We start from the raw sequence: 24,666 nt of genomic DNA, 5'->3' as shown, positions 1-24,666 counted from the left end.
TGACTAGAAAGCAAGCTATTAAGACAGTAAGAATAGCAGAGGTGAACCCTGACTGACTGAATAGTACAACACGTCCACCAGTCCTGTAAAGTCTCAAGGCCTGCATATCTGCCTCTTATTTTTCCTACTGAGGCTATCTTGATGTAAATTTGTAAGTTACCTTGGTCCTGATTTCTTACTTGTTTCATTGCATATTTTCTGTAGCTGCCTCAAATTTTATGGAGTCAAGGAAATACTGCCTATGTGTTATATGTGTGTGTGAGATATTTACATGAACCCTGGACACCATAAAGGAGGTGCCAGTTAACTGTGACAAAGCACTCATCATTAATCAATTGATTGAGGAACCTTAAATACTCACTGGGAAACACTGAGGGCAGAAATCACATGGTACTGATCACATAACCATGCCACAGCAAGCATAGTAGTTTGCAGAACAAATGACCTAGAGGATGGTCGAAGCATCTCTGTTATTTCAACAGATACCAAACCAACTGTATTTGAATTTACATGAACTGGTATAATTCTTGCAGAGTTGAAGATTATTTTTGCACCATAAAGTTGTATTTCTATTTTCTTCCTGATATACTTGATGTTTAAAATAAGTACTTAGTCAAGATTATACCTACGCACATAAAATTAATGAAGCAATATAAACTGAATGTTGGTGCCCTAATGGAAAAAACACAAGATGAAAATTCAATATCCTAAAAAGTACTTATTTTGTGAAAATAACCATAAGCTCTATATTATAATGAATTATTAGACATATTCTGCCAAGCCTGAAGGCAACTCTTACATATATGATACACTCAAAAGTATACCTTACATAAGTACAGGCTGGGTTCATTGCAATAGAGCTAGTAGAGGACTCATAAAGAAGGGAAATCTCTTGCCATTTCACTTTTCTAGCTTTCAGAGACTGGAGTTATGTCATAGGTTCCAGTGTTTGTCTTTTATTTTTGACAGATTATATGCAATACTTTCAATGTGTAAAATACACAGTCTGCTATCTCATTTTAAAACAGTGGGACATTAAAAAGCTTTAAATTATCAGGTCTTTTTGGACATTCCAAATAGTGGTTGCACTCTTCTTAAAAAGATTCTCCTCCTCAGAATTCAGCTTAATTTTCACAATATCTGAGACACCATTTCGCCCCAAGATACAAGGGACACTGAGAAATATTTCTTCCTTTATTCCATATAAATCCTGAAAGGCAAAATTAGATTATTGTTCAGTACCCTGACATGACAAAGCAGCTGTGCAAGAACTTCACAATTATTTTACTTGTTGAATTGTCTTCATATCAAAACTAGAAATTTTTCATTGGACTATAACAATAAATGTATTAAATAAACAAAAACAAAAACAAAACAAAAAAAAAAGAACTTCACAATTAGAATATACCAGAAAGGGGGCCTCCCTGGTGGCGCAAGGGGTTAAGCCACAGCGCTATGAAGTTATCCACAGCCACTGCAGCATGAGATCGATCCCTGGCCAGAGAGGTGACCCACAATGGCGCAGCAGACCTCTCCTGTCTCGCCCCCTACTCCCCTCAGCAGTGTTGTTTCAGTTGATCTGCCTGTTGTGTTCCCCACTCTATCTCTGATGGAATCCTCTCATCCTCCTCACTTCTGGCCTGTACTCTAGTTCTTAAATGCATAAATAAATATTTTTTTTAAAAAAAAGAATATATCAGAGAAACGGTGCTGCTCAATAATAATTACTCAGAGAGCCGAAGAGTGATCATAGATAATGCCAAGAGCATCCTCATCCTGCTGTCCTATGAACATGTGGAACTTGTGCTCAATGACATGAAGAACATCAAAGGGCCTCAACAGGAACAAGGATAGCACTGTCTATCATTTACTGGGCCATCTTTCTGTCCAACAGAAAGGATATCGTGCAGTCCTTCATGATACTATTTTATCTAAGGAAGGTTGTGAAATCAAGCAGCCTATGTTTGGTGTAAACTTCACATCAACAGAACAGTGAAGTCTGAAGCAGGAAGTAATTGGAGAGGTTCTGTTTCCTACAGGTTGATCTCTAGAGCAGAGAGCACCATTGAGTTTGGGCAAAGAATGGTATAGGAAGCATCATCTCCCGTCTCCAGAGGTCAAGCCTATAATGGAGCCTATGGGTACACAACAGGGTCTGTGTCTATCTTCCACCAGCAGACAATGGAATATATTCCTTACCCTCTATTGTCCCCACCTGACTTCTATCCAGGACTTCCCATGATGGACAGCACCATAGAGTAGGTGCAGCCATGACCACTGCCCTATCCTGTGCATATGAAACCTTCGCAACCCCACTATGCTCCCTCCAACACTGTAGCTGGAGCCAAGGCCATACAAGCAGTTACCAGAACCTATAAAGGTCTGGGCACACAATGCAAACATACCTACAAGTGAGCCTTCACCCCCCTCCATATGGAAGGGGGAAGATAAGACAGCTCAGCAGTTCATCACACCTCCCTTGAGTCTAGGACTAGGGCTAGGGGAGGTGACTAGAAGGTAATGTTTTTTTCCAAGTCTGATTATAAAGTTGTCAGGAACTAACAATGAAAAAATAAAAGACTCTCTGAGTCTAGAACAGTGCTTCTCAGCTTCCCATGATAGCTCAACACACACAGGCATTACTCAGCCAAGCTTCCCGCTCATCATTTCTAGGGCTCTCCAAATTAACTCCTATTCATTATTCCAATTAGGTCACATTTTTCTGTCATAGTAAGCCTCTCCTAACCACCACCAATGGCCCCCATCCAAGTGCAGTTAACTTTTCTTAGCATTTTGTAGTTTTTCATCATAGCACTTGGCATAATGTTATCACATATTAACCTTTTTAATTGTTTTATTAAGATTACTTCTTTCATTAAAAACTATGACTTCAGGGCCTCTAGCTTATTTATTCACCATTGTATCTTCAACATGTATAATGCCTGGCATACGGTATGGACTTGATAAGTATTAAAGGAAAGAATGATACATGAAGATTCAACTTAAGTCTACCTTAATCATAGTGGAAACTGGATGCACTCTCCTAAGATTTTTCAATATTGATTCTGCCAGATCTGTCACAGATAATCCAATAGCCCAAGAGGTATACCCCTTCCGCTTGATGATTTCATAGGCACTACCATTATAGAAAAAACAAAATTCATGAGAACTCAGAAAAACATAGTATTTTTCAAATTATTTATGAATATGCGATCACAGTTTCTGTACTTATTATAAACATATAAACCTCACTATTCACTTTATTAATTCACCCTTCTTTTATCAAAAAGGCACATTACTAGAACAACTGTGCCACTCAAGATGAAACTAGCTTTAACTTTTTTGTATTGCTGCTTATATATCCAAATACAGAATATGATCACCTTGATAGCTACCGCATATATATCTGACTACTTAAAATTGTTACAAGGGTACCAACATAACTTTATATAATTGTAAGTCATGTGTACATTTTTCCTATGAATATATCATTAAATCAACAATTATAGAAACATGGGAAATGCTTATGATACATTTTCAAAGGAAAATAGCTAAGTCCTAGTTATGCAATTTCTTATCTCAGACTTGTAAAAAATATACATTTTTTATAAGAACTTCAGAATTACATTACTCCATAAAGAAATTGATAGTGATTAATTTTTGAGTGATAGACTTATAAGTGGTCTTATCTATTTTTGCTTTTCTGAATCTTCTTATTTTCTACAATAAATATGTATTATATTTTTGCACTGCCATCAAAGTGGACTCAGTATTTTTGTCTGTGAAATTTGTTCTTAAACTTTAAGGCATTAAGAAATTGAATGAATTCTATTACCTGTTAACAACTTGTTTATGAATATTTTTCCACTGGTCTTTGTCCGAATCTGTTCCTAATTGAGGGTTTAGAGTCTTCAGAGGAACACCAGCAACATTCACCCCACTCCATAAGGGCACTGAAAGAAGTAGATCTCAAGGTAAAAACTCTATACCTAAAACATAGTGTTGCAAAACCTGTATTATCACAATTTTAAAGGGTTGTATGTGGGCCTCCCGGGTGGCGCAGCGGGTTGAGCACAGCGCTGTGAAGCTGTCCACAGCCTCTGCAGCACGAGTTCAATTCCTGGCTGGCCAGGAAGATTCCCACATGGCACCGCAGACCTCTCCTGTCGCGCCTGCTGCTCCCCTTAGTAGTGCTTTCGGTCCATCTGCCTGTTCTGCTCCTCACTCTGTCTCTGGTGAATCCTCTCACCCTCCCGTGCTTCTGGTCTGTACCCCAGCTATTGTATAAATAAAAAAAAAAAAAAAACTTTAAAAAAAAAAGGGTTGTGTGTATATGTATATATACATATATGTATATACACATAGATACAAATATATATACATATATATGTATGAATGAACTCTTCTCAGTACTATTACAGGTAAGCATGCAAGGCACCCCAGAACCCCCAAACCTGCCTGCTCTAAATAGGTTCTGCCATCTGTTGCATCAAGTCAAAACATACTCTGTTGTGTAAGGCCTTTTTTTTAAAAAAAGATTTATGCATACAAGAGCTGGGGTACAGGCCAGAGATGTGGGGGGTGAGAGGATCACCAGAGACAGAGTGGGGAACAGAACAGGCAGACTGACTGAAATACACTGCTGAGGGGAGCAGCAGGTGAGACAGGAGCAGTCTGCTGCGCCAGGTGGGTTGCCCCCTGGCTGGCCAGGGATCGAACTCATGCTGCAGAGGCTGCGGACCGCTTCACAGTGCAGTGCTTATCCCCTTGTACCATCAGGGAGGCCCTATTGTGTAAGGCCTTTAATGGGAAGGAACTTTAATACAGTTAGTGTGCAATAAAGTTAAGGGAAAGAATAGAGTTTCTAAATCAAGCACCCGAAGTTCCCCATCCCCTCGTGGGTAAGTGCCCAGCCAAACAGGGTAGGCCCAAAGCCAGGCCACTGAGGCCAGAAACCTGCCCCAAGTCTAAGGCACCACCTGTGGGGACTCGTAAGAAAGGGGCAGAAGGAGTCCAACATGTCTGGGACAGAAGGAGCAAAATCAAAATCAAGATAAAAACTGCCATTGTTAACCTCCCCACGGGCCTTTCACCCACGTTTGTGTCACCCAGTCCATGACCAAGAAGAAAGCGCAGCTTCTTCACATATCTCTCTGCTTCATGTACCTCCTCCAGGTCTCCTCCTGGCTCTTTATCTTTCTTTCTTCCTTCCTCCTGTCTCCTCTCCAGCTTCTCCTTCTCCCTGTTCAGCTCCACCCTCCCTTGGGTGAGGCAGAGAACTGAAATCTCCCCTTTCCCTGGGAACCACCCTGTTACAGAACCACATCAGTTACTGAGTTCAGTGGGTCTTTTTATAAAGTTAGGTTACTACTCTACACTACATATAAAAAGTTTCGACTGGACCAAAAAGGCAAATGTAAGAAATAAAATTATAAAGTGTTGAATATATGTAGTATAATTTATTTATAATGATGTGGTATAGGAGGCATTTTAAAACAACATACAAGTACAGAATCCACAAAGAGAATAATTCATAAGAAAGGGCTAAATATTATAAGCAACTAGAGGGAAGAGAGGAAGAAATTAATACCATACTGTCAACCTAGAGTCTTATAGCAATTAAACTGTCTTTCAGAAATAAGGAGAAACTAAAATATCCCATTTAAAAAAAAAAAATTAACAGTATGTACTTCAAGAAGAATAGAATAGAATCCAGGTGAAGGAGTTAGAAGCAGGCTATAAAGACAAGCAATAAAACTGGGAAACATTAACACAAGTCAAAACAGGTACTGACTAATTACATAATAATAATTAAAATTAGGGCCTCCCCTGGTGGCGCAGCTGGTGAGAGCTGGGCTGCGAGGCTGCCCACAGCCTCTGCAGCGCCGGTTTGTTCCTCGGCCGCTGGCGAGGGTCCCACAAAAAAATAAATAATGATAATAATAATTAAATTTAGTGAGGGGGATATAAAAATAGGAGAAAACCAGATATGTAACTTATAATTACATATATGACAGAAAGAGTATGATCAAACTTAAAGCATTCTAAGATCAATGTACTTTTCCAAAGAAGGGAAAAGGCACTTATAATTTTTAGGTTAAATATGAATATTAAAATTTATAGGTAATCATGTAAAAAGTGAGTATACAATCAAAATTAAAGTTTAATTAACTCAACAGAAAAACAGAAAAAAACAAGAGAAGTATAAGAAAATCTCACTAAGAGGAGTATTAAATATTGGGTTGTCGAATAGGGATCAGGAAAAAAAGAGTAATAAAAAAAATTAGCAGGCAACCATAAATCAGAGACATTCTGTGAGGGAGGGAGAGGAAAGGGATCAAAACAAGGTACAGAAGAGCACAGGGGACTAAAGTGATGGTTCACAGGTGAGTTGGTGGTGGGAATTTTACAGGGAATACACAATGATGTAAAAGATATAAATAAAAAAATTAATTAAGAAATAAATACTGGGTTGTCAAAAAAATCATGATGCATTTTTGCTTGAAAAATAGAAAAATATGTCATGACTTTTCTAACAATCCAAAATATTCATTAATACTAACCAAAATGTTCTGTTTTTTTAACAAATAAAATCATAAAATATTAAATGTGAAAAATTAAAACATATCTGGAAAAATTATTTGTAATGACTTTCAGAAGACCTGAGTTAAGATACAAGACCTGGGGCCTCCCTGGTGGCACAAGGGGTTGGGACACAACCTATGAAGCTGTCAGCAGCCACTGCAGCATGAGTTCAATCCCTGGCCAGCCAGGGAGCAACCCACATGGCGCAGCAGACCTCTCCTATCTCACCAGTTGCTTCCCTCAGCAGTGTATTTCAGTAGATCTGCCTGTTCTGCTTCCCACTATCTTGTGAATCCTCTCACACCCCCACACTTCTGGCTTGCACCCCAGTTCTTGTATGCATAAATAAATAAATGTTTAAAAAAATTAAAACTGTGGTTTTAAAACCACAGTAAGGTCTTCAGATAAGGAAAACACTTGACTTTTTCAAACAGCTATGTGCTCTCTGCATATTTTATGAGGTAACTAAATCAATGACTCAAAAGACTGAAAGTAAAGAAATAAAAAAATACACTAGGAAAATAGAATAAAACAAAAATCAGGCAACTATATTAATATCAGAAAAATACTTTGAAGAACATAAACACCATTAGTGATAGGTTATATAATGATAATTATGACTACATAATGATAATAGGCTTGTACTTACCACTAGAATCACCATGTTCTCCAATAATCCAACCATGGCAGCTTGTGGGATGGACACCCAACTTCTCTCCAATTAGATAACGGAAACGGGCAGAGTCTAGATTACAACCAGTTCCTATTATACGACTTGGCGGAAATCCACTCAACTTCCAGACCACATATGTCAAAATATCCACTAGGAAGAACAATCTCTTATTAGAAAAAATCAATAGTAACTTCCTTTTTCAATTTGCTTTTCTGAATAGATTGTCTTAGAATTAAACTAAGGTATGTTATAGAGTTAAAAGTGAAGTAAATTAACAAATATGAAAAATCTTCACAGGTTTTATAAAGGTTAAATTATTCACTACTGGAATTTTTTTAAAAGATTGATTTATTTGTGCATACAAGAACTGGGGTGTAAGCCAGAAGTGTGAGGGTGAGAGGGGTAAGAAGATTCACCAGAGAGAGTGGGGAGCAGAACAGGCAGATCTACCAAAATACACTGCTGAGGGGAGCAGCAGGTGAGACAGGAGAGGTCAGCTGAGCCATGTAGGTTGTTCCCTGGCTGGGGATCAAACTTGTGCTGCAGTGGCTGGTGAGTTTGATAGTGCTGTCTTTAACCCCTGCGCCACCAGGGGGCCCACTACTGGAATTTTTAAGCAAGCAAAAAATCCTCCTCCTTTGAGATAAAGTATGTATCTAACTACATATCTAACAGGTAGTTAATTCTACCTCCTTAAGAGAGTCTAGATTTCTACTCTTCATCACCACAGCCTCATCTAAATTATTAGCATCTCCTATCTAGAATAAGGTTACATCAATGCCCAGAACTGCATACAGGTGTATAAAAGCTCGGGGAACAAAACAAAACAAAACACAAAGACCCTGAATTTTAGCTCTGTCTGACACAGACATGCCTTCCAAGTAAGACATACCAATGGCTAACAGGTACAATGAAAAGATGTCAACATCATTAATCATCAGGAAAATGTTAATCAAAACCTATAGATTCTGTATAATCTATAGATTATAGATTATCATATATAAACATTACCTCAATAAAGTTATTATAAAAAGAAATGGTATGGAAATATCATCCTTATGAGGTTATAAGGAGGATAAAATACTCACCTGGATTTGAAACAACAAGTATTTTACATTCAGGACTATGACGAACTATGGCAGGAATCATTGATTTCATGATATTCACATTACGTTGGACTAAGGCAAGGCGGCTTTCTCCTTCTTGCTGTCGTGCCCCTGCTGTTATAATAACTAATTTGGAGTTTTCAGATACACTACAGTCTTAAAAGGAAACAAAAAATAATATTTAGATCAAGATTGCCATAAATTATTGTGCATTAATTCTTTAAAACTGTATTATATGTCCTTGGTATTAAAGTACTGATCTACTTTCATGTCTGACAGTTGTAATAAATATTTTTCCATGTTGTAACTGTTATTTGCATAACCTGTAGGAAGCCTTGTCACTATGACATACATTATTATATGGCTTTTTTTTTTTTTTAAGTAATAACAACAGAACCTGCCAACCCCCTTAGTCCACATTCTCATGTTATTAAGGTCGAGGACAACTCAAGCTCTCTGGTTTCTTAGAAACATGGAAATCCAAAGTCATCTTTTATTCTCTGTGACCTTTCTCATCCCTACTTTTCTCCCTTCTTTCCACCTGACTTTGAGGAGAAACAAACCAACAACCAAAAAAAACTCTTGCAACTTCTCCAGTCATCTCTTCATAGTTCAGATAGATTACTTGAAATATTACTGATAAATTCAATTAAAGTATATACCAAAATAAAACATTTAGTCTTTTTACAATGTCTCCAAATTACCTTGTAATATTTTAGTCATATTTTTCAGGTGCCCTGATTCTACCAAGGCCATCATCTTACCTGTTATTTATTTTCCTTTCTAAATATAACTCAATCCCCAGTGACAAAATTGCCAATCTTCTGGCCCAAAGATTGAGATCTCACTACCTATATCCTGACTCTGCCACTCTCTAGCTGTGGGACCCTGGGCAAATATTTTACCTTCTCTGACCCTCATTTCCTTATCTACAAGACTAAGCTAACAAAAGCTTTTCTTTATAAGGTTCTTAAAAATCATTGTTCTTAGGCCTCCCCAGTGGCACAGCAGGATGAGTTCAGTGCTGTGAAGCTGTCCGCAGCCTCTGCAGCGCGGGTTTGATTCCCAGCCCGCCAGGGAGAAACCCACATGGCGTGGCAGACCTCTCCCGTCTCGCCTGCTGCTCCCCTCAGTAGTGTCTTCGGTCCGTCTGCCTGTTCTGCTCCCCACTCTGTCTCTGGTGAGTCCTCTCACCCTCCTGCGCCTCTGGCCTGTACCCCAGTGCTTGCATAAAAATAAATAAATCTTTAAAAAAATAACAAAAACTATTGTTCCTAGCCATGATTCAGTTAAGCTAATATACAGTATACAGAACAATGCTTACCACATGTTAAATGTTCAATAAATGTTAGCAATTATCACTATTATCATGTAAGTTTGTCAAGTGCCAATTCTTGTTATGCATCTCCTAATCATATTCATAAATACTGTTCTCTTCACTGAATTTTTAAAGCACTGCCTATAATTCTCAAATAGCCCTTATATACAGTACTTATGTTATAGTCCCATGATTGTTTTACTTATACCCCTACCTTCATCATAAGCTCCATAATAAACAAGTTCTAATCTCATATTTGATTATGGTTCCTTCTATAATCCAGGATCTTAGGCTGAGTGTTAACTATTGTACATATGAGACAATTAAAAACATCTGTGGATAACCAAAGTTCCATTGCTCTTCCTCATTAGGGCTCATTAAAATGTATTTTCAAAATGTTATGAGATATAGTGTTCATTATTCAGAGATAAAATATATGTTCAAATTTTAAATATTAAATTTAATATTTAGCAATTTAACAATATTTAACAATTTAACAATTCTCTAAAAATCACAAAATTAATAGAATATCACCAATATGTTGAAAGCCCCTGTGTGTTCCTAATAGATAATGTCTGTAATCTTCATACTCAGACGTTTCCAACCTCCTCTCACTGGTGAAAATCACCGCCTTACCTTGAAAACAAAGTTTTACCACCTATTCATATTTAACCAACATACTAAGTTTTATCTGGTTTTGAATCATAAGGTATTACATTGGATAAATATTATATATCTGATATTCATCCAAGTTAATGTCACTGTTGTCCATTCACTTTTACTGCTGTGTAATATTACACTGCATAATTTATATAATACTGGTATTCATTGAGTTATTTCCATTTTAAGGCTGTCCATTCCTGTACTTGCATGCAATGCACATGTGCACAAGTTTTTTGTTTTTTTCTGGTGGGGAGAGGGGTGAATATACCTAGGAATTAATTTCTGGGTTGTAGAATATGTTCCTGTTGAACCACCAGTTTATCAGAAAGTGTATTTAAAGTGATTTTACCATAATACACTCGTAACTATTATACATGCAAGCACCTATTGTTCCACAGCCTCAGAAACACATAGTATTTTCACACTTTTGCCAATCTAATGGGTGGATAATAGAACATTAATATGGTTTTTATTTTCCTTCCATGGTTACTAGCAAGATTGTCCTGTGATACAATTATGAGCCATTTGAGTGTCTTCTCTGATGAAACATTCATGTCTTTCCACATTTTTCTACAAGAAAAATGCTATGTATACTCATCTTATTATGTGCTATGTATACTCATCTTATTATGTGAGTACTTTTATTCTGAACACTTTTCATGAGTTGTTTTTGTTGCAAATATCTTCTCTAAATCTGTTGTCTAAAGAGTGCTTTTATGATGTGTCTTTATAAGCACAAACTCTAAAATTTATATTTTTTCCTTTATTGTGTTTGTATGTGTTTGCATTTAAAAATTCTTCTCTACCTTCAGGTAATAAATATAGTCTATTATCGTCTTAACAAAAGCTTTCAAATTGTTCTTATAACTTGTTCTTTTTCAAGTGTCTTGTTAATGGAAAGATTCATGCACTTTATGTTCAAAGTAGCACTATTCACAATAGCCAAGTCACAGAACAAACCTAAATGTTCATCAATAGACAAATGGATAAAGAAATTATGGAATACACACTAAATGTAATAATAAATGAAATATTACCTCTTGAGACAAAATGAATGGCTCTGGAGGTGATTATACTAAGTGAAATAAGCCAGAAAGTGAAAGTTACTGGATGGTTTCACTCATTTGTGGAATAAAAATGACCAAAGAAAACAAACTGGCAAAAGACAAAAATAATTCTTAAGGCTCTTTGAAAAATATACTGGTTACAGGAGAGGATACAGGGTGAGAAGGTAAGGGGTGGGGAGGAAGGTGACAGGGTATTGGCACTAGAGCTTTGGTGGAGAGTATATGAAAAGTATACATATGGAGATGTGAAGTTGTACTCCCAGAATTATACAGTTATGTAAATACTTAGCAAATCAATAAAATTTGAAAAAAATCCTTTTTGGTGTCAGGAAGAAAAATGAAAAAGAATGAAAATGGGGCCTCCCTAGAGACACAGGGGTTAAAATCTCAGTGTTATCAAGCTAATGCCAGCCACTGTGGCATTAAATCTGATCCCCAGCTAGGGAGCTAATCTACATGGTGCAGCAGATCCTCTCCTGTTTGGCCCATGCCACCCCTCAGCAGTGTAGATCCACCTGTTCTGCTCCTTACTCTGTCTCTGGTGAATCTTCTCAACCCTCACACTTCTGGCCTACACTCGTTCTTCTATGTGTAAATAAATAAATCTTTAAAAAAAACTTTAATAAAAAATTTGAAGGAAAAATCATAAAAATTCAGTAGTTTGTGGGCCTCCCTAGTGGCGCAGGCGGTTGAGCGCCGCACTGTGAAACTGTCCGCAGCCTCTGTCTCACCCGCTGCTCCCCTCAGCAGTGGATTTCGGTCAGTCTGCCTGCTCTGTTTCCCTCTCTGTCTCTGGTGAATCCTCTCACCCTCCCACACATCTGGCCTGTACCCCGGTTCTTGTATAAAAATAAATAAATCTTAAAAAAAAATTCAGTAGTTTGTGATCAGATTGCTTCATGATTATCTTAAATTTCTGGTAGTACTTCAAAACAATTGACATGATCACTACTGTTATGGTTTAAAAAAGGATGCTGCAAGGGCCTCCCAGGAGGGTCCCACATGGCGTGCAGATGCTCCCCTCAGCAGTGTACTTCGGTCCTTCTGCCTGCTCTGCTCCCCGCTCTGGCTCTGGTGAATTCTCTCACTGACTGTACCCAGTGCATGTATGGCCTCTATTAAAAAAAAAAAAAAAAAAAAAAAAAAAAAAAAAAAAAATTTAAAAAAAAATTTAAAAAAGGATGCTGCAAAATTCCAATCAGCTGAGTTATAGTCAAAGGACTTGCCCTACAACCAGAAAACCTGCAAAAGAACTTCTTATGTATACTGCATATTTATGGTGGCTCTTTCTAGCAAGCATTTAAAATTAAATAACCACCATCAGTTTCAATTATATTAGGTAAGAGGACTTCTAGCAGAAAGTACATCTGTTGAATTACATTACCAAAATCTTGACTATAACTTTAGGGTATGATAGATAAAATAATTATTTTTCCTAATTCTCCAGGATTTCTCAATTGGTTAACACATGGTACTAATACTAAAGGGGCTAAGCTCTCCATTTCCTGTGGTCTGTGGCCTTGAAACCTGACCCTTATATAAACACAAAAATAAAGCCAGGTTAAAGAATATGGTTAACTATATCAATAACATTACAAAAGCATTCAAGACTTCTTATCCTTGGAAAAATACATAAAAATGACAATTTTAAAAAGCATTTATAAATACAATGTCCATTATAAATAGAATTAATGAATACATAAGCCCATTAACAGAAGAAATTTATATTTTTATATTTTTTATTTTTCAGTTATAATGTTCTTTTTTTAAAAAAATTAACTTTTAAAACATATGTCCCAATAAAAATGATAGCACTTTTAATTTATACCTATGAACATCAGTTTGGTAAAAATAATTACTTCTTTAAAAGTTCTTGAAATAACTTTTGAAGCTAAAATTAACCTTTTCCAGAGGTAATCTTTGAAGTATGAAAGAAAAGACTGCCATGTTGAAGATCCATTGTTTCTCCCTTCAATTTGTCCTCTGCAACATCAACAAGGGCGAGTTCATCAGCCAAACCCTAAGATACATAAAAGTTCTAAATAAAATATTCTGAAAACTGTGCTTGAGCTTTACAAGAATGAAAAGAATTTTTCTGTGGTCACTGTAAATTCAAATTTTCTATTCAAATTCATTTTTCTGTTTCTAATAAAAAATGCTATAAAAATGACAATTTTTTGAAGGTATATAACATGACCACAAATCAAGGTAATTACAATAGAATATAGGGGGGAAATTTTAATTTTTTTGCCTTCAATTTTTTAAGAATTGGTTCAGATAAGTTTAAAACCAATGAAAAGTCATAAAATTCTTTTCAAGGATTTTATTATATTTAACCCAAATGCCTAATTCCCCAGTTGAACGAGCTGCTTTTAGTATGCATCCTTGTGATTCAGTACAATACAATTAACATTGGCCCTCCAATCTCGGAGCAGATGCTCATATAACCAAACCCAACCATTATTCTATGTAACATAAACTTTCCTCTGCACTGTGTGGACATTGCCAACCCCTGAAACAACAAGGGAGTTCATTCGGTGTGTTTTATATAGTAGATGCTGACCCCGGCAGTTGCGTGGCACTATCTCTCACAGGAGGTCACACCTGATCTCTACTTCTACATAAATTCTGAAAAAGTTGAAAAGAAAGAGCAGGCCACTGATGAAAAGGCTGTGGTCGAGGAGGAATTTCAGGGTGAATGGACTTCTCCTACTTCCAAGTTTACTGCTACTGAACATGAGGTCACAAACTGGTCTGAAGTGCACAGGTGCCATTTGTACCTATTCAGCAGTTCTCCCTGAATACTGGAGGGAATAACTGAGTGGTCTTAAGCTGTTCTTCCACAGATTTTTAAAAAGAAAATGGAAATAATGTTAATGGAAAGTAAACTGTTTCCTAAAAAAAAAATCCCAAGTGGCGTTTTTTTGGGAGGAAAGGGGTGAAACATTTTAATCTGATAGTAGCACATAATACTATACAGGGACCACCACTCTAATAAGAGTTTTCTCCCAGCTTCTAAGAAAGTTCTCAGAAATATTTGCTATAACCTGGTCCCCTGCCTATGGGAGAGGGATTGGAGTGGGAGAAACACTTGCATCTGCTTTCAATCACTCATAGATCCAGTTCTGAGCAAAGTTCTTGTAACATACTAGTTTCTCAGGATGAAACCACAAGCTAATCTCCTCTTCATTCTCCACAGAATCACTGCCATGAAAAATGTTCCTGCCAACTTGGATGCAAAAGTCCCTGTGGATGTTCCCAGGGTTGGAGTCTGCCAGGTTGGTCTCCCCAAGCATCACTCCGCCTGTCTTTAGAACACTGTCCCTCCAAGACCATGGCAACCACTGGCCCTGAGTCAAGTATTTAGCCAGGCCAGCAAAGAACAAACAGTCCTTTCAGTCAATGCAGTGTTCCTTGAAAAGGTCTTCAGAAACCTGTATCAATTTCAGAGCAACAAGGCAGAAAACACTTGGTGATCTCTCCCGCTCAAAAACACTTGGTGATCTCTCCTACCAGGGCTCACTTGACCACATTTGGCTTGATGGTGATAAGTATGACCTCATCATTGGCCTTGATCCCCTCCAGCTGCTGTGGCTCAAACTGTCTGCTGCCACTGACATTGGACCCAATGGTTTTTGTTTTTTTTTTTGGAGAAATATACATTCTAAAATTCATATGGACTCTCAAGGGACTCCAAATAGCTAAAACAATCTTGAAAGAGAACAAAGTTGGAGGTTTCATGCTTCCTTTTTTACAAAACTTATCACATAGCTACAGTAATCAAAAGAGTGCATTAATGACATGTTAGACATACAGACTAATGGAATAAAGTTCCAGAAATAAATTCTCATATATATTCAAATAATTTTTGATAGTGTGTCAAGACATCCAGTGGGAAAAGTGTTACTGGAACCCAGTCATCTTAGTGGTGGGAGCTGGCAGGAGAGTGATGTCCTTTTGACCCTGCTGCCACACCATAAATCAGTTGTGGCAGTTGCTCCTCAAGCTCAATAACTGCCATTTGTTTTGTTTTTTAAAAAGATGTATTTATTCATGCATACAAGAACTGGGGTACAGGCCAGATTTACAGGAGGGTGAGAGGATTCACCAGAAACAGAGCAGGGAACAGAACAGTCAGACTGACGAAATACACTGCTGAGGGGAGCAGCAGGCGCGGCAGGAGAGGTCTGCGTGCCATGTGGGACCCTCGCTGGTGGTGGGGGATCTAACGGGCGCAAACCCGCAGCCCAGCACTCAACTGCTGTGCCACCAGGGGAGGCCCTATGAAGTAATTTAATTAAGGTTTCTGATAGTAATGAAAGAGAAAGATCCATTACATAAAAGCCCCACTTTGCAGGACAAAAATCACTATGCTAAAACTGGGAAATAAATAAAATGAAAAATCAAAACTAGGAAAAGGGAAAGAACCTTGAAATTATAAAAGAATGATTTTCTTCCAAAAACAATACACCTGAATGAGGGAATATTTGCAAAAACAAAATCCCAGCATTGTGAACAACTTCTTGTTCTAACAAGTGAAAATAACTTGCTAAACTCTAAATTGGAAAATGAAAAACAAAAAAAAAGAAACACTGAAAACAGAAGCTGAATCATGCCGCTGTAGACTGGATACTGCTGTAAAAGATCATGATCCAAGTCAGACATCCGAGAGAGACCTAGAACTTAATTTCCAAGGGACAAGAGAGGAGCAGTTACATTTAGAGGGAAAAATGAATTTTGATCCATCTACCCTAAAAGATGACAATAAGCTTCTTGTCAACAGCCTTTTAAAGCTAAAAGTAAAATTGACAGCCTGGAAATTGAGCTTGAACACAGCCTCTGAAAGAGATGACGCGGGGAGCCCCCAGAAAAAGGAGACGACCAGAGCCTCCGAAGGAGGAGAGCCGACGCCAGACCCCTGAAGAAAAGAAGAGGGTTCCAGCCTCCGAAGAAAGAGGAAAGAAACATCCAGTAGCTGCCCTCCACAGAGGGAAGAGAAGCCGAAGGACTCTTTCATGAACTGGGCCTCAGTCCTGTATCTGACGTTGCCTCAAAGGAGCACAAAAGGCCCTGGGTCTGGTGCCTCTAAGAGCTGTTTGTTGTTGGTACCTAGGTGAGGCAGCCGCCACTTGTGGGTACAGAAAACTCTGTTTCCCCTGTTTGTAAATAAACCCCATAGTTGTTGTTTTGGAGTCTAAGGTCTCTTGCAGTTGTGTGCGCGGGTGAGAACACACAGGCGGCGACCTGTCCTCTTATAGGGGCACTGTCCTTTGTTAAGTCTATAGCTCTTGGTTTGGTTGTTGGCCTTTGGGGGCTTTTGGGTGGCTCGCTGGTCTCAGAAAAAATGAATTTTTGATCCGTCTACCCTCAAAGATGACAATAAGCTTGTCAACAGCTTTTTAAAGCTTAAAGTAAAATTGACATCCTGCAAATAGAGCTTGAACACAGCAAAGATGCTCTCAGAGGAAAGACTTTGGCTTTAGAAAAGGTCCAAAGAGACCTAAATCAAACACAATGTCAAAAGGAGGAAACTGAACTCATGTATCAGAATGAACAAGGAAAAGTTCGTTTACACATGAGAAAGCACAATCCTTTTTTTAAAAAAAAAAGTTATTTATGCATACAAGAACTGGGGTACAGGCCAGAGGTGTGGGGGATGAGAGGATTCACCAGAGACAGCGTGGGGAGCAGAATAGGCAGACTGACTGAATTTCACTGCTGAGGGGAGCAGCAGGCAAGACACTAGAGGTCTGCTGCACCATGTGAGTATCTCTGCCGCAGGCCGGGATCGAACCCACACTGCAGAGGCTGCGGATTGCTTCACAGTGCTGCACTGAACTGCCTGCACCACCAGAGAAGCCCAAAAGCAGGATCCTTAGAGAAAAGATTATCTCAAGTACAGAGTGAAAATACGCTGTTTCCACAGCAACCAAATGAGGCTTGCAATGAAACTAACAATAAAAAGGAGACAACCCAGAGCCCCCAGAAAAAGGAGATTACGAGTGGAGCCCCCAGAAAAAGAAGATGACCCAGAGGCCCCAGAAAAAGGAGACCACCCAGGAGCCCCCGGAAAAGGAGATGACCAGAGCCCACGAAGAAGAAAAAGAAACAACGCCAGACCCCTAAAGAAAAGAAGACGGTTCCAACCTCCGAAGAAAGAGAAAAAGAAGCATCCAGTAGCCGCCTCCACGGAGGGAAGAGGAGCCGAAGGACTCTATCATGGACTGGGCCTTGGTCCTGTCTCTGACGTTGCCTGAAAAGAGCACCAAAGGCCTTGGGCCTGGTGCCTCTAAGAGCTGTTTGTTGTTGGTACCTGGGTGAGGCAGCCACCACTTGTGGGTACAGTGAGCTTGTTATTTCCCCTTTGTAAATAAACCCCATGGTTGTTATTTTTGGAGTCTAAGGTCTCTTGCAATTGTGTGCGTGGGTGAGAACCCACAGACAGTGACCCGTCCTCTTATCAGGCACTGTCCTTTAGCTTTTGGTTGTTTGCCTTTTGGGTGGCTCTCTGGCCTCAGAGACCCTGTGGTCTCTTTTGAGCCTCTCCGCCCCTGTTTCACCGTGAGTGAAACCAGCAAGAAGGCTGGTGCTGAACTTCCAGTGAATGCAGATGTCAGGAGACATGACCCAGATGAGAATGTCAAAAGTACGGTTCCTGGCTTGCAGAAGAGAGCAAAGGAAAGCAAAACTGACTCATGGTCTTCATCAGATCCTGTGGGTCAAGCCAAGGAAAAGACTGCTATTCGAACTCCAGTGAATGTAGATGCCAGGAGACAAGATCCAGGTGAGAATGTCAGAAGAAGGGTTCCTGGCTCGCCGACGAAGGTAGTAAAGGAAAGCGATGATACGTGTTCTTCATCAGAATTTCTAGGTGAAGTCAGAGAGAAAGCTGGCGCTGGACTAATGGTGAATCACCATTAGGGCAGAAGACATGACCCAGATACGAATGTCAGAAGGTCTGTAAAGAAAACACCTAATGAGAAGAAGGAAATCAATCCTATGGGTGACTTTGATGATATAACTCAGACATCTGAAATGGCTTCAAGGGATTGTGACTTGCTTTACTCTAAACATGAGAATTGTATGTTGTTAATGGAACAACTTTGCATGAACTGTAAATCCCAGGATTTAATTTGTCCACATAAATGATTATTTGAACTTAAAGATAATCACTGTGAACTACTAATGGAAAAAATTAGAAAAATGAAAGATGAGATTTGTGCACTACAAAAGAAGCTATCAGAAACAAAAGATATAAAATCACAGCTAATGCAGCAAAATGTGAAACAAGAATGCTGCAATTTGAGGGATCCGCTAAGGAAAAAAAGAAGAGCAATGCAGGAGTGAAGTTCAAGGGAAACAGCAGCTTGAGTCCATACTGTCAGCAGTAGATATGGAACTGAGAACTTGAAGAAGTAATTTAATTAAGGTTTCTGATAGTAATGAAAGAGAGAAAGATCCATTACATAAAAGCCACACTCTGCAGGACGAAATCACTATACTCAAACTGGGAAATAAATAAAATGAAAAATCAAAACCAGGAAAAGGGAAAGAACCTTGAAATTATAAAAGAATGATTTTCTTCCCAAAACAATACACCTGAATGAGGAAAAATTTGCAAAAACAGTATCCCAGCATTGTGAACAACTTCTTGTTCTAACGAGTGAAAATAACTTGCCGCCCTCCATGGAGGGAAGAAAAGCCGAAGGACTCTGTTACAGACTGGGCCTCAGTCCTGTCTCTAACGTTGCCTGAAAGGAGCACCAAAGGCCTTGGGCCTGGTGCCTCTAAGAGCTGTTTGTTGTTGGTACCTGGGTGAGGCAGCCACCACTTGTGGGTACAGTGAGCTTGTTATTTCCCCTTTGTAAATAAACCCCATGGTTGTTATTTTTGGAGTCTAAGGTCTCTTGCAATTGTGTGCGTGGGTGAGAACCCACAGACAGTGACCCGTCCTCTTATCAGGCACTGTCCTTTAGCTTTTGGTTGTTTGCCTTTTGGGTGGCTCTCTGGCCTCAGAGACCCTGTGGTCTCTTTTGAGCCTCTCCGCCCCTGTTTCACCGTGAGTGAAACCAGCAAGAAGGCTGGTGCTGAACTTCCAGTGAATGCAGATGTCAGGAGACATGACCCAGATGAGAATGTCAAAAGTACGGTTCCTGGCTTGCAGAAGAGAGCAAAGGAAAGCAAAACTGACTCATGGTCTTCATCAGATCCTGTGGGTCAAGCCAAGGAAAAGACTGCTATTCGAACTCCAGTGAATGTAGATGCCAGGAGACAAGATCCAGGTGAGAATGTCAGAAGAAGGGTTCCTGGCTCGCCGACGAAGGTAGTAAAGGAAAGCGATGATACGTGTTCTTCATCAGAATTTCTAGGTGAAGTCAGAGAGAAAGCTGGCGCTGGACTAATGGTGAATCACCATTAGGGCAGAAGACATGACCCAGATACGAATGTCAGAAGAAGGGTTCCTGGCTCGCCGACGAAGGTAGTAAAGGAAAGCGATGATACGTGTTCTTCATCAGAATTTCTAGGTGAAGTCAGAAGAGAAAGCTGGCGCTGGACTAATGGTGAATCACCATTAGGGCAGAAGACATGACCCAGATACGAATGTCAGAAGGCCTGTAAAGAAAACACCTAATGAGAAGAAGGAAATCAATCCTATGGATGACTTTGATGATATAACTCAGACATCTGAAATGGCTTCAAGGGATTGTGACTTGCTTTACCCTAAACATGAGAATTGTATGTTGTTAATGGAACAACTTTGCATGAACTGTAAATCCCAGGATTTAATTTGTCCACATAAATGATTATTTGAACTTAAAGATAATCACTGTGAACTACTAATGGAAAAAATTAGAAAAATGAAAGATGAGATTTGTGCACTACAAAAGAAGCTATCAGAAACAAAAGATATAAAATCACAGCTAATGCAGCAAAATGTGAAACAAGAATGCTGCAATTTGAGGGATCCGCTAAGGAAAAAAGAAGAGCAATGCAGGAGTGAAGTTCAAGGGAAACAGCAGCTTGAGTCCATACTGTCAGCAGTAGATATGGAACTGAGAACTCGAAGAAGTAATTTAATTAAGGTTTCTGATAGTAATGAAAGAGAGAAAGATCCATTACATAAAAGCCACACTCTGCAGGACGAAATCACTATACTCAAACTGGGAAATAAATAAAATGAAAAATCAAAACCAGGAAAAGGGAAAGAACCTTGAAATTATGAAAGAATGATTTTCTTCCCAAAACAATACACCTGAATGAGGAAAAATTTGCAAAAACAATATCCCAGCGTTGTGAACAACTTCTTGTTCTAACGAGTGAAAACAACTTGCCGCCCTCCATGGAGGGAAGAAAAGCCGAAGGACTCTGTTACAGACTGGGCCTCAGTCCTGTCTCTGACGTTGCCTGAAAGGAGCACCAAAGGCCCTGGGCCTGGTGCCTCTAAGAGCTGTTTATTGTTGGTACCTGGGTGAAGCAGTCACCACTTGTAGGTACAGAAAACTCTGTGGCCTCTTTTGTGGCCTGCTCTGCCCGTTTCAAAAGGACAGTCAACCAACGGTAATGGGATGACTAGATATTTACATGCAGAAGAATGAAGTTGGACCCTTTCTTTACCTTAGACCATATACAGATTTAACTCAAAAATGATCATACACCTAATGCAAGACCTAAAACTACTCTTAGAAGAAAACATAAGAGGAAAGCTTCATGACGTTGGATTTAGGATTCATTATTTAGATATGACTCCAAAAGCACAGGGAACAAAATTAAAAGACACTTTGAACTACATTTTTTAAAAATGAACATTAAAATTAAGGAATGTCCGTGCATCAAAGGACACAATCAGGATGAAAGGCAAATCTATGGAGTAGGAGAAAATACTTGAAAATGATGTGTCTGGTAACGGATTAATTTCTAGAATAGAAAAAGAACCCCTCAACTCAGCAACAACAAATAACTGGATTTGAAAATGGGCACAGAACTCAAAGGACATTTCTCCAGACAAGCACACGTGTGAACAGATGCTCTGAAAACAGAAGATTAAAGGAAATTCATTATGTCATCAAACTTGGTACTTTTTGGTTTTACAATGAGCATGTCATACAATTTTTTTAAATGTTTTATGTAGAAGCCATCAGGAAATATGATTTTCACCCATTACTCAGAAAGGCAAGGTCCTGAAGCACTTCCACAATGTTATATTATGGAATAATCCAATCAGTGTGTCCCACTAATAAAGTTTAGGAATGCCTAGACACATGTAAACTCCAAATACATGTTCCTAAGATTCTGTCAAAATCAGATGAGGATACATATTAACCCTACAACCCTGAACTTAACAACATCTATAAGGCCTAAAAGTGCTTATTTGATGGTGAGCCATGGGATGGCTCATCACTTACCTTCAGTAAGATACTGATAGCACAAGCCATGCCCACAGCGCCTGTTCCCACAATGCTTATTTTACTCTGAGAGAGTTCATCTTCCGCAATTAGATTCTCAATAAGCTGCTCCTTGACAGTTGCCATTTTGAAAACCTAAGGTATAATGCAATTTCAAAGGATTAAACTCCCTAAATTAATCACTCAGGTAGCAAAGGAGGTACGCACCACACTTAACATGGAAGGAATTCCCCCGGGTTCCCTTTCCCATCATATCTGAACACTGGTCTTGGTGCCAGTAGAGGGAGGAACAGTAATACTGAAGTTGGCGTCGCAGGACTGGCCGTCAGCGGGCCAGTCCTAGGGCCCGCTTTATGGGGACTAGTTTCAAACACAGTTGAATAAAATAAAAAGAAAAAATCAAAGAAACTATCTCCTGAGCATGCAGAATATTGGCGAGGTGAGGAGGGAAGGTGGGAAACTGAGAATGTTCAGATTGAGTGGGTGTGAAGGGAGAGAGCAAGAACTATCTATCTGGAATTTGTGAAGTTAGTTTCAGTTTACCAAAGTAAGTACATGAAAATATCTGGTCTTAACTAAAATGTTTCCATGCCTTTGTTGTAATTAAGAATATGAATGGCCTTCTTCAACATAGGAACCACATTGGGTTCCTATTTTATTGAACTCTATTTCATAAGTTTAGTAGTTTACCAGCCCATTGCTGCCCTGTGATTTTTTTTTCAATCTCATTCTGATGTAATGTTCTGCAGCATTGTGATTTTATGCAGTTGCACTGCTATCAGAATGTTCTTTCTCATGAACCAAGGAAATAAATTTGTTTGAAATGTTATTTTCACTCAGAAAACTGGTCATTAACATTATTTCTTAACCTCTATTGTTACCGAAAGGATTGCCTTTTATCTTACCCTTTATAGCACTCAAATTGGTTTTAAGTTTTCTCTTCTTTTGTTCCTGGTATAATTGAATTCATTAATACATGACCCCCAAGTTAGCCCAACCTGTTCATAATATGTTGCTAACTGACCGACAATAATATGAATAATTCCTACCTATTGCGAATCTACAAAATACTAGGCTGCCCTTCAAAATCCAATTTCCTTTTTTATGAATTATTTTATTTTATATAATTCTTACATCATTTTTCATTTCTGCATAATGTATGCATTTTCATTTTGATTATATTCCCCATACAATCCCCACCCCCTTTTACTGACCCTAATCCCTCATCTCCTCCCCCCCCCACCCCGGCCCCCCACTGTAGTGCGTCTCTGGTCTATAGTTGCTTGTTGATTTTGATTTTTACTTTATTGCAATTAGTCTTTTTCCTGGTCCCTTATTGAGGTTTTCTAAATTCCTGCTCAAAATCCAACTTCTTTTTTTTAGGTTCTGCTTCAGATTTATTTGTACAAATAGCACAGGAAGACACCAGTGCCCTGTCGACAGCAGCCTAGGGGGTGACACCAGTCCTTCTGTCCTCACACGGGCGGACAGCGTTCTCTATTCTTAAGGCTTTGCGGGGGCCTGGGCACCTTTGGCGGCCTGGGTACCTTTGGCAGCCTGTGTTCCTTTGGGGACCTGTGCTGCAGCCGCATTCTTGGCCTGGGTTTGAGCCTTGCCCTTTGGCCGCAAAAGCCTGAGACCCTTGGCGATGCGGACACGTGCATGTTTCCCAAGCTTGGGGTGAGCGATGTAGGCAAGTCAGCTGAGCTTGCGGCTGCTGCCCTTTGGGATGTTAGCCCTGACCGTGTTGGTCTTTACAAGGGCCTTGATAGCCTCAGCACGTGCACTCATAGCCTTGGCATTGTTGGCCTACATCTTCTTCAGGCCCTTCTTGTTATGCTTCTTGGCAAAGCGCATGTTCCTTAGGAACTTGGGATCCACCCCCTTAAGAGATTCGTGTCTTGGGCCTCCCCGGTGGCGCAGCGGTTGAGCGCTGGGTTGCGAAGCTGCCCGCAGCCTCTGCAGCGCCAGTTCGATCCCCGGCTGCTCCCCAGCCACGGGAGGAGGGTCCCACATAGCACACAGACCTCTCCTGCCGCCCGCTGCTCCCCTCAGCAGTGTACTTCGGTCCTTCTGCCTGCTCTGCTCCCCGCTCTGGCTCTGGTGAATTCTCTCGCCCTCCCGCGCTTCTGACTGTACCCAGTGCTTGTATAAATAAGTAAATAAATAAAAATAAATCTTTAAAAAAAAAAAAGAGAGAGATTCGTGTCTTTGGGATCGGGGTTTCTTGATGCCATTTCTGTGCCATTTTCGGGATTGGTTGTGAGTGGTGTGGTTCTTGGACTTGGCCATGTCCGCACCGAGGCCCGCGGCTCCCCAGGCGCCTTGAGCCGGAAGAGTCGAAATCCCATTTCTAATGGCCATTAATGAAATTTCTTTCTTGTGCTTGTCAGCCTCACCTACATCTTTGCAATTTATGCACAAAGTTATCAACTACATCATGTCACAGACCTAATGGAAATATAATATTGGAAAGGGAGGCTAGCTGAAAATGTACAGCTGTAGGTAAATATTTGCAACATGTTAGCAAAATATTTGCATTTTAAATAAACTTCCAACATCTTTATTAAGCAAAGAAGAGCCAGTCTATCAACAACGGACACCGGGCACCCACATGCACGTAGACGCCTCCCTGTCCCCAGGCACCATGTGTTCACCCCAGTCCAGACACTCACAGATGGCTCTGCCCGCCTCCACTCAGTACAGGTGGCCTGAAATCCGCCCCCTCCTCAGGGAAGACTTAAAAAGACAAACAACAAAAAAACTAACCGCAGGTGAGGTGTGACACCAGCGACCATTACTCGCTCGACGCCGGCGACCGTTACTCGCTCACCGCGCATGCGCGCATGCA

General features: G+C 39.7%; 1 protein-coding gene across 2 annotated transcripts; it reads right to left on the bottom strand.

Moving 5' to 3' along the window:
- Positions 1 to 933: 933 nt before the first annotated feature.
- LOC119255518 (L-lactate dehydrogenase C chain) lies at positions 934 to 24,666 on the bottom strand. Of its 2 annotated transcripts, none has more exons than XM_037522741.2 (8): positions 24,585 to 24,666; positions 21,816 to 21,950; positions 13,315 to 13,432; positions 8,347 to 8,520; positions 7,235 to 7,408; positions 3,836 to 3,953; positions 3,013 to 3,136; positions 934 to 1,210 (listed from the first exon to the last, which is right to left on the bottom strand). In XM_037522741.2, the coding sequence occupies exons 2-8, from the start codon at positions 21,939 to 21,941 to the stop codon at positions 1,046 to 1,048; spliced, it is 999 nt and encodes a 332-aa protein (XP_037378638.1). In that variant the 5' UTR covers positions 21,942 to 21,950; positions 24,585 to 24,666; the 3' UTR covers positions 934 to 1,045. The 2 variants fall into 2 exon arrangements, with proteins under 2 accessions (XP_037378638.1, XP_037378639.1); XM_037522742.2 differs by lacking the exon at positions 24,585 to 24,666 and adding an exon at positions 24,491 to 24,538.

The sequence above is a fragment of the Talpa occidentalis genome, unplaced genomic scaffold (genome assembly GCF_014898055.3).
Source record: "Talpa occidentalis isolate TD23 unplaced genomic scaffold, MPIMG_talOcc4v2.1 talOcc4.3, whole genome shotgun sequence".
Lineage (NCBI taxonomy): Eukaryota > Metazoa > Chordata > Mammalia > Eulipotyphla > Talpidae > Talpa > Talpa occidentalis.
The sequence above is the reverse complement of the archived record's forward strand: the minus strand, read 5'-3'. Positions and strand labels throughout refer to the sequence as shown.

What these genes read in the sequence shown, in the direction of transcription:
- LOC119255518 (XM_037522741.2), bottom strand. Translation starts at nt 21,941, where the DNA reads ATGGCAACTGTCAAGGAGCAGCTTATTGAGAATCTAATTGCGGAAGAT. An exon ending in AGAACATGGTGATTCTAGTG is followed by an intron (nt 3,954 to 7,234) that starts GTAAGTACAAGC and finishes TACTTCTTTCAG; the next exon opens with TGCCCTTATGGAGTGGGGTG. An exon ending in CAGTTTCCACTATGATTAAG is followed by an intron (nt 1,211 to 3,012) that starts GTAGACTTAAGT and finishes TTTGCCTTTCAG; the next exon opens with GATTTATATGGAATAAAGGA.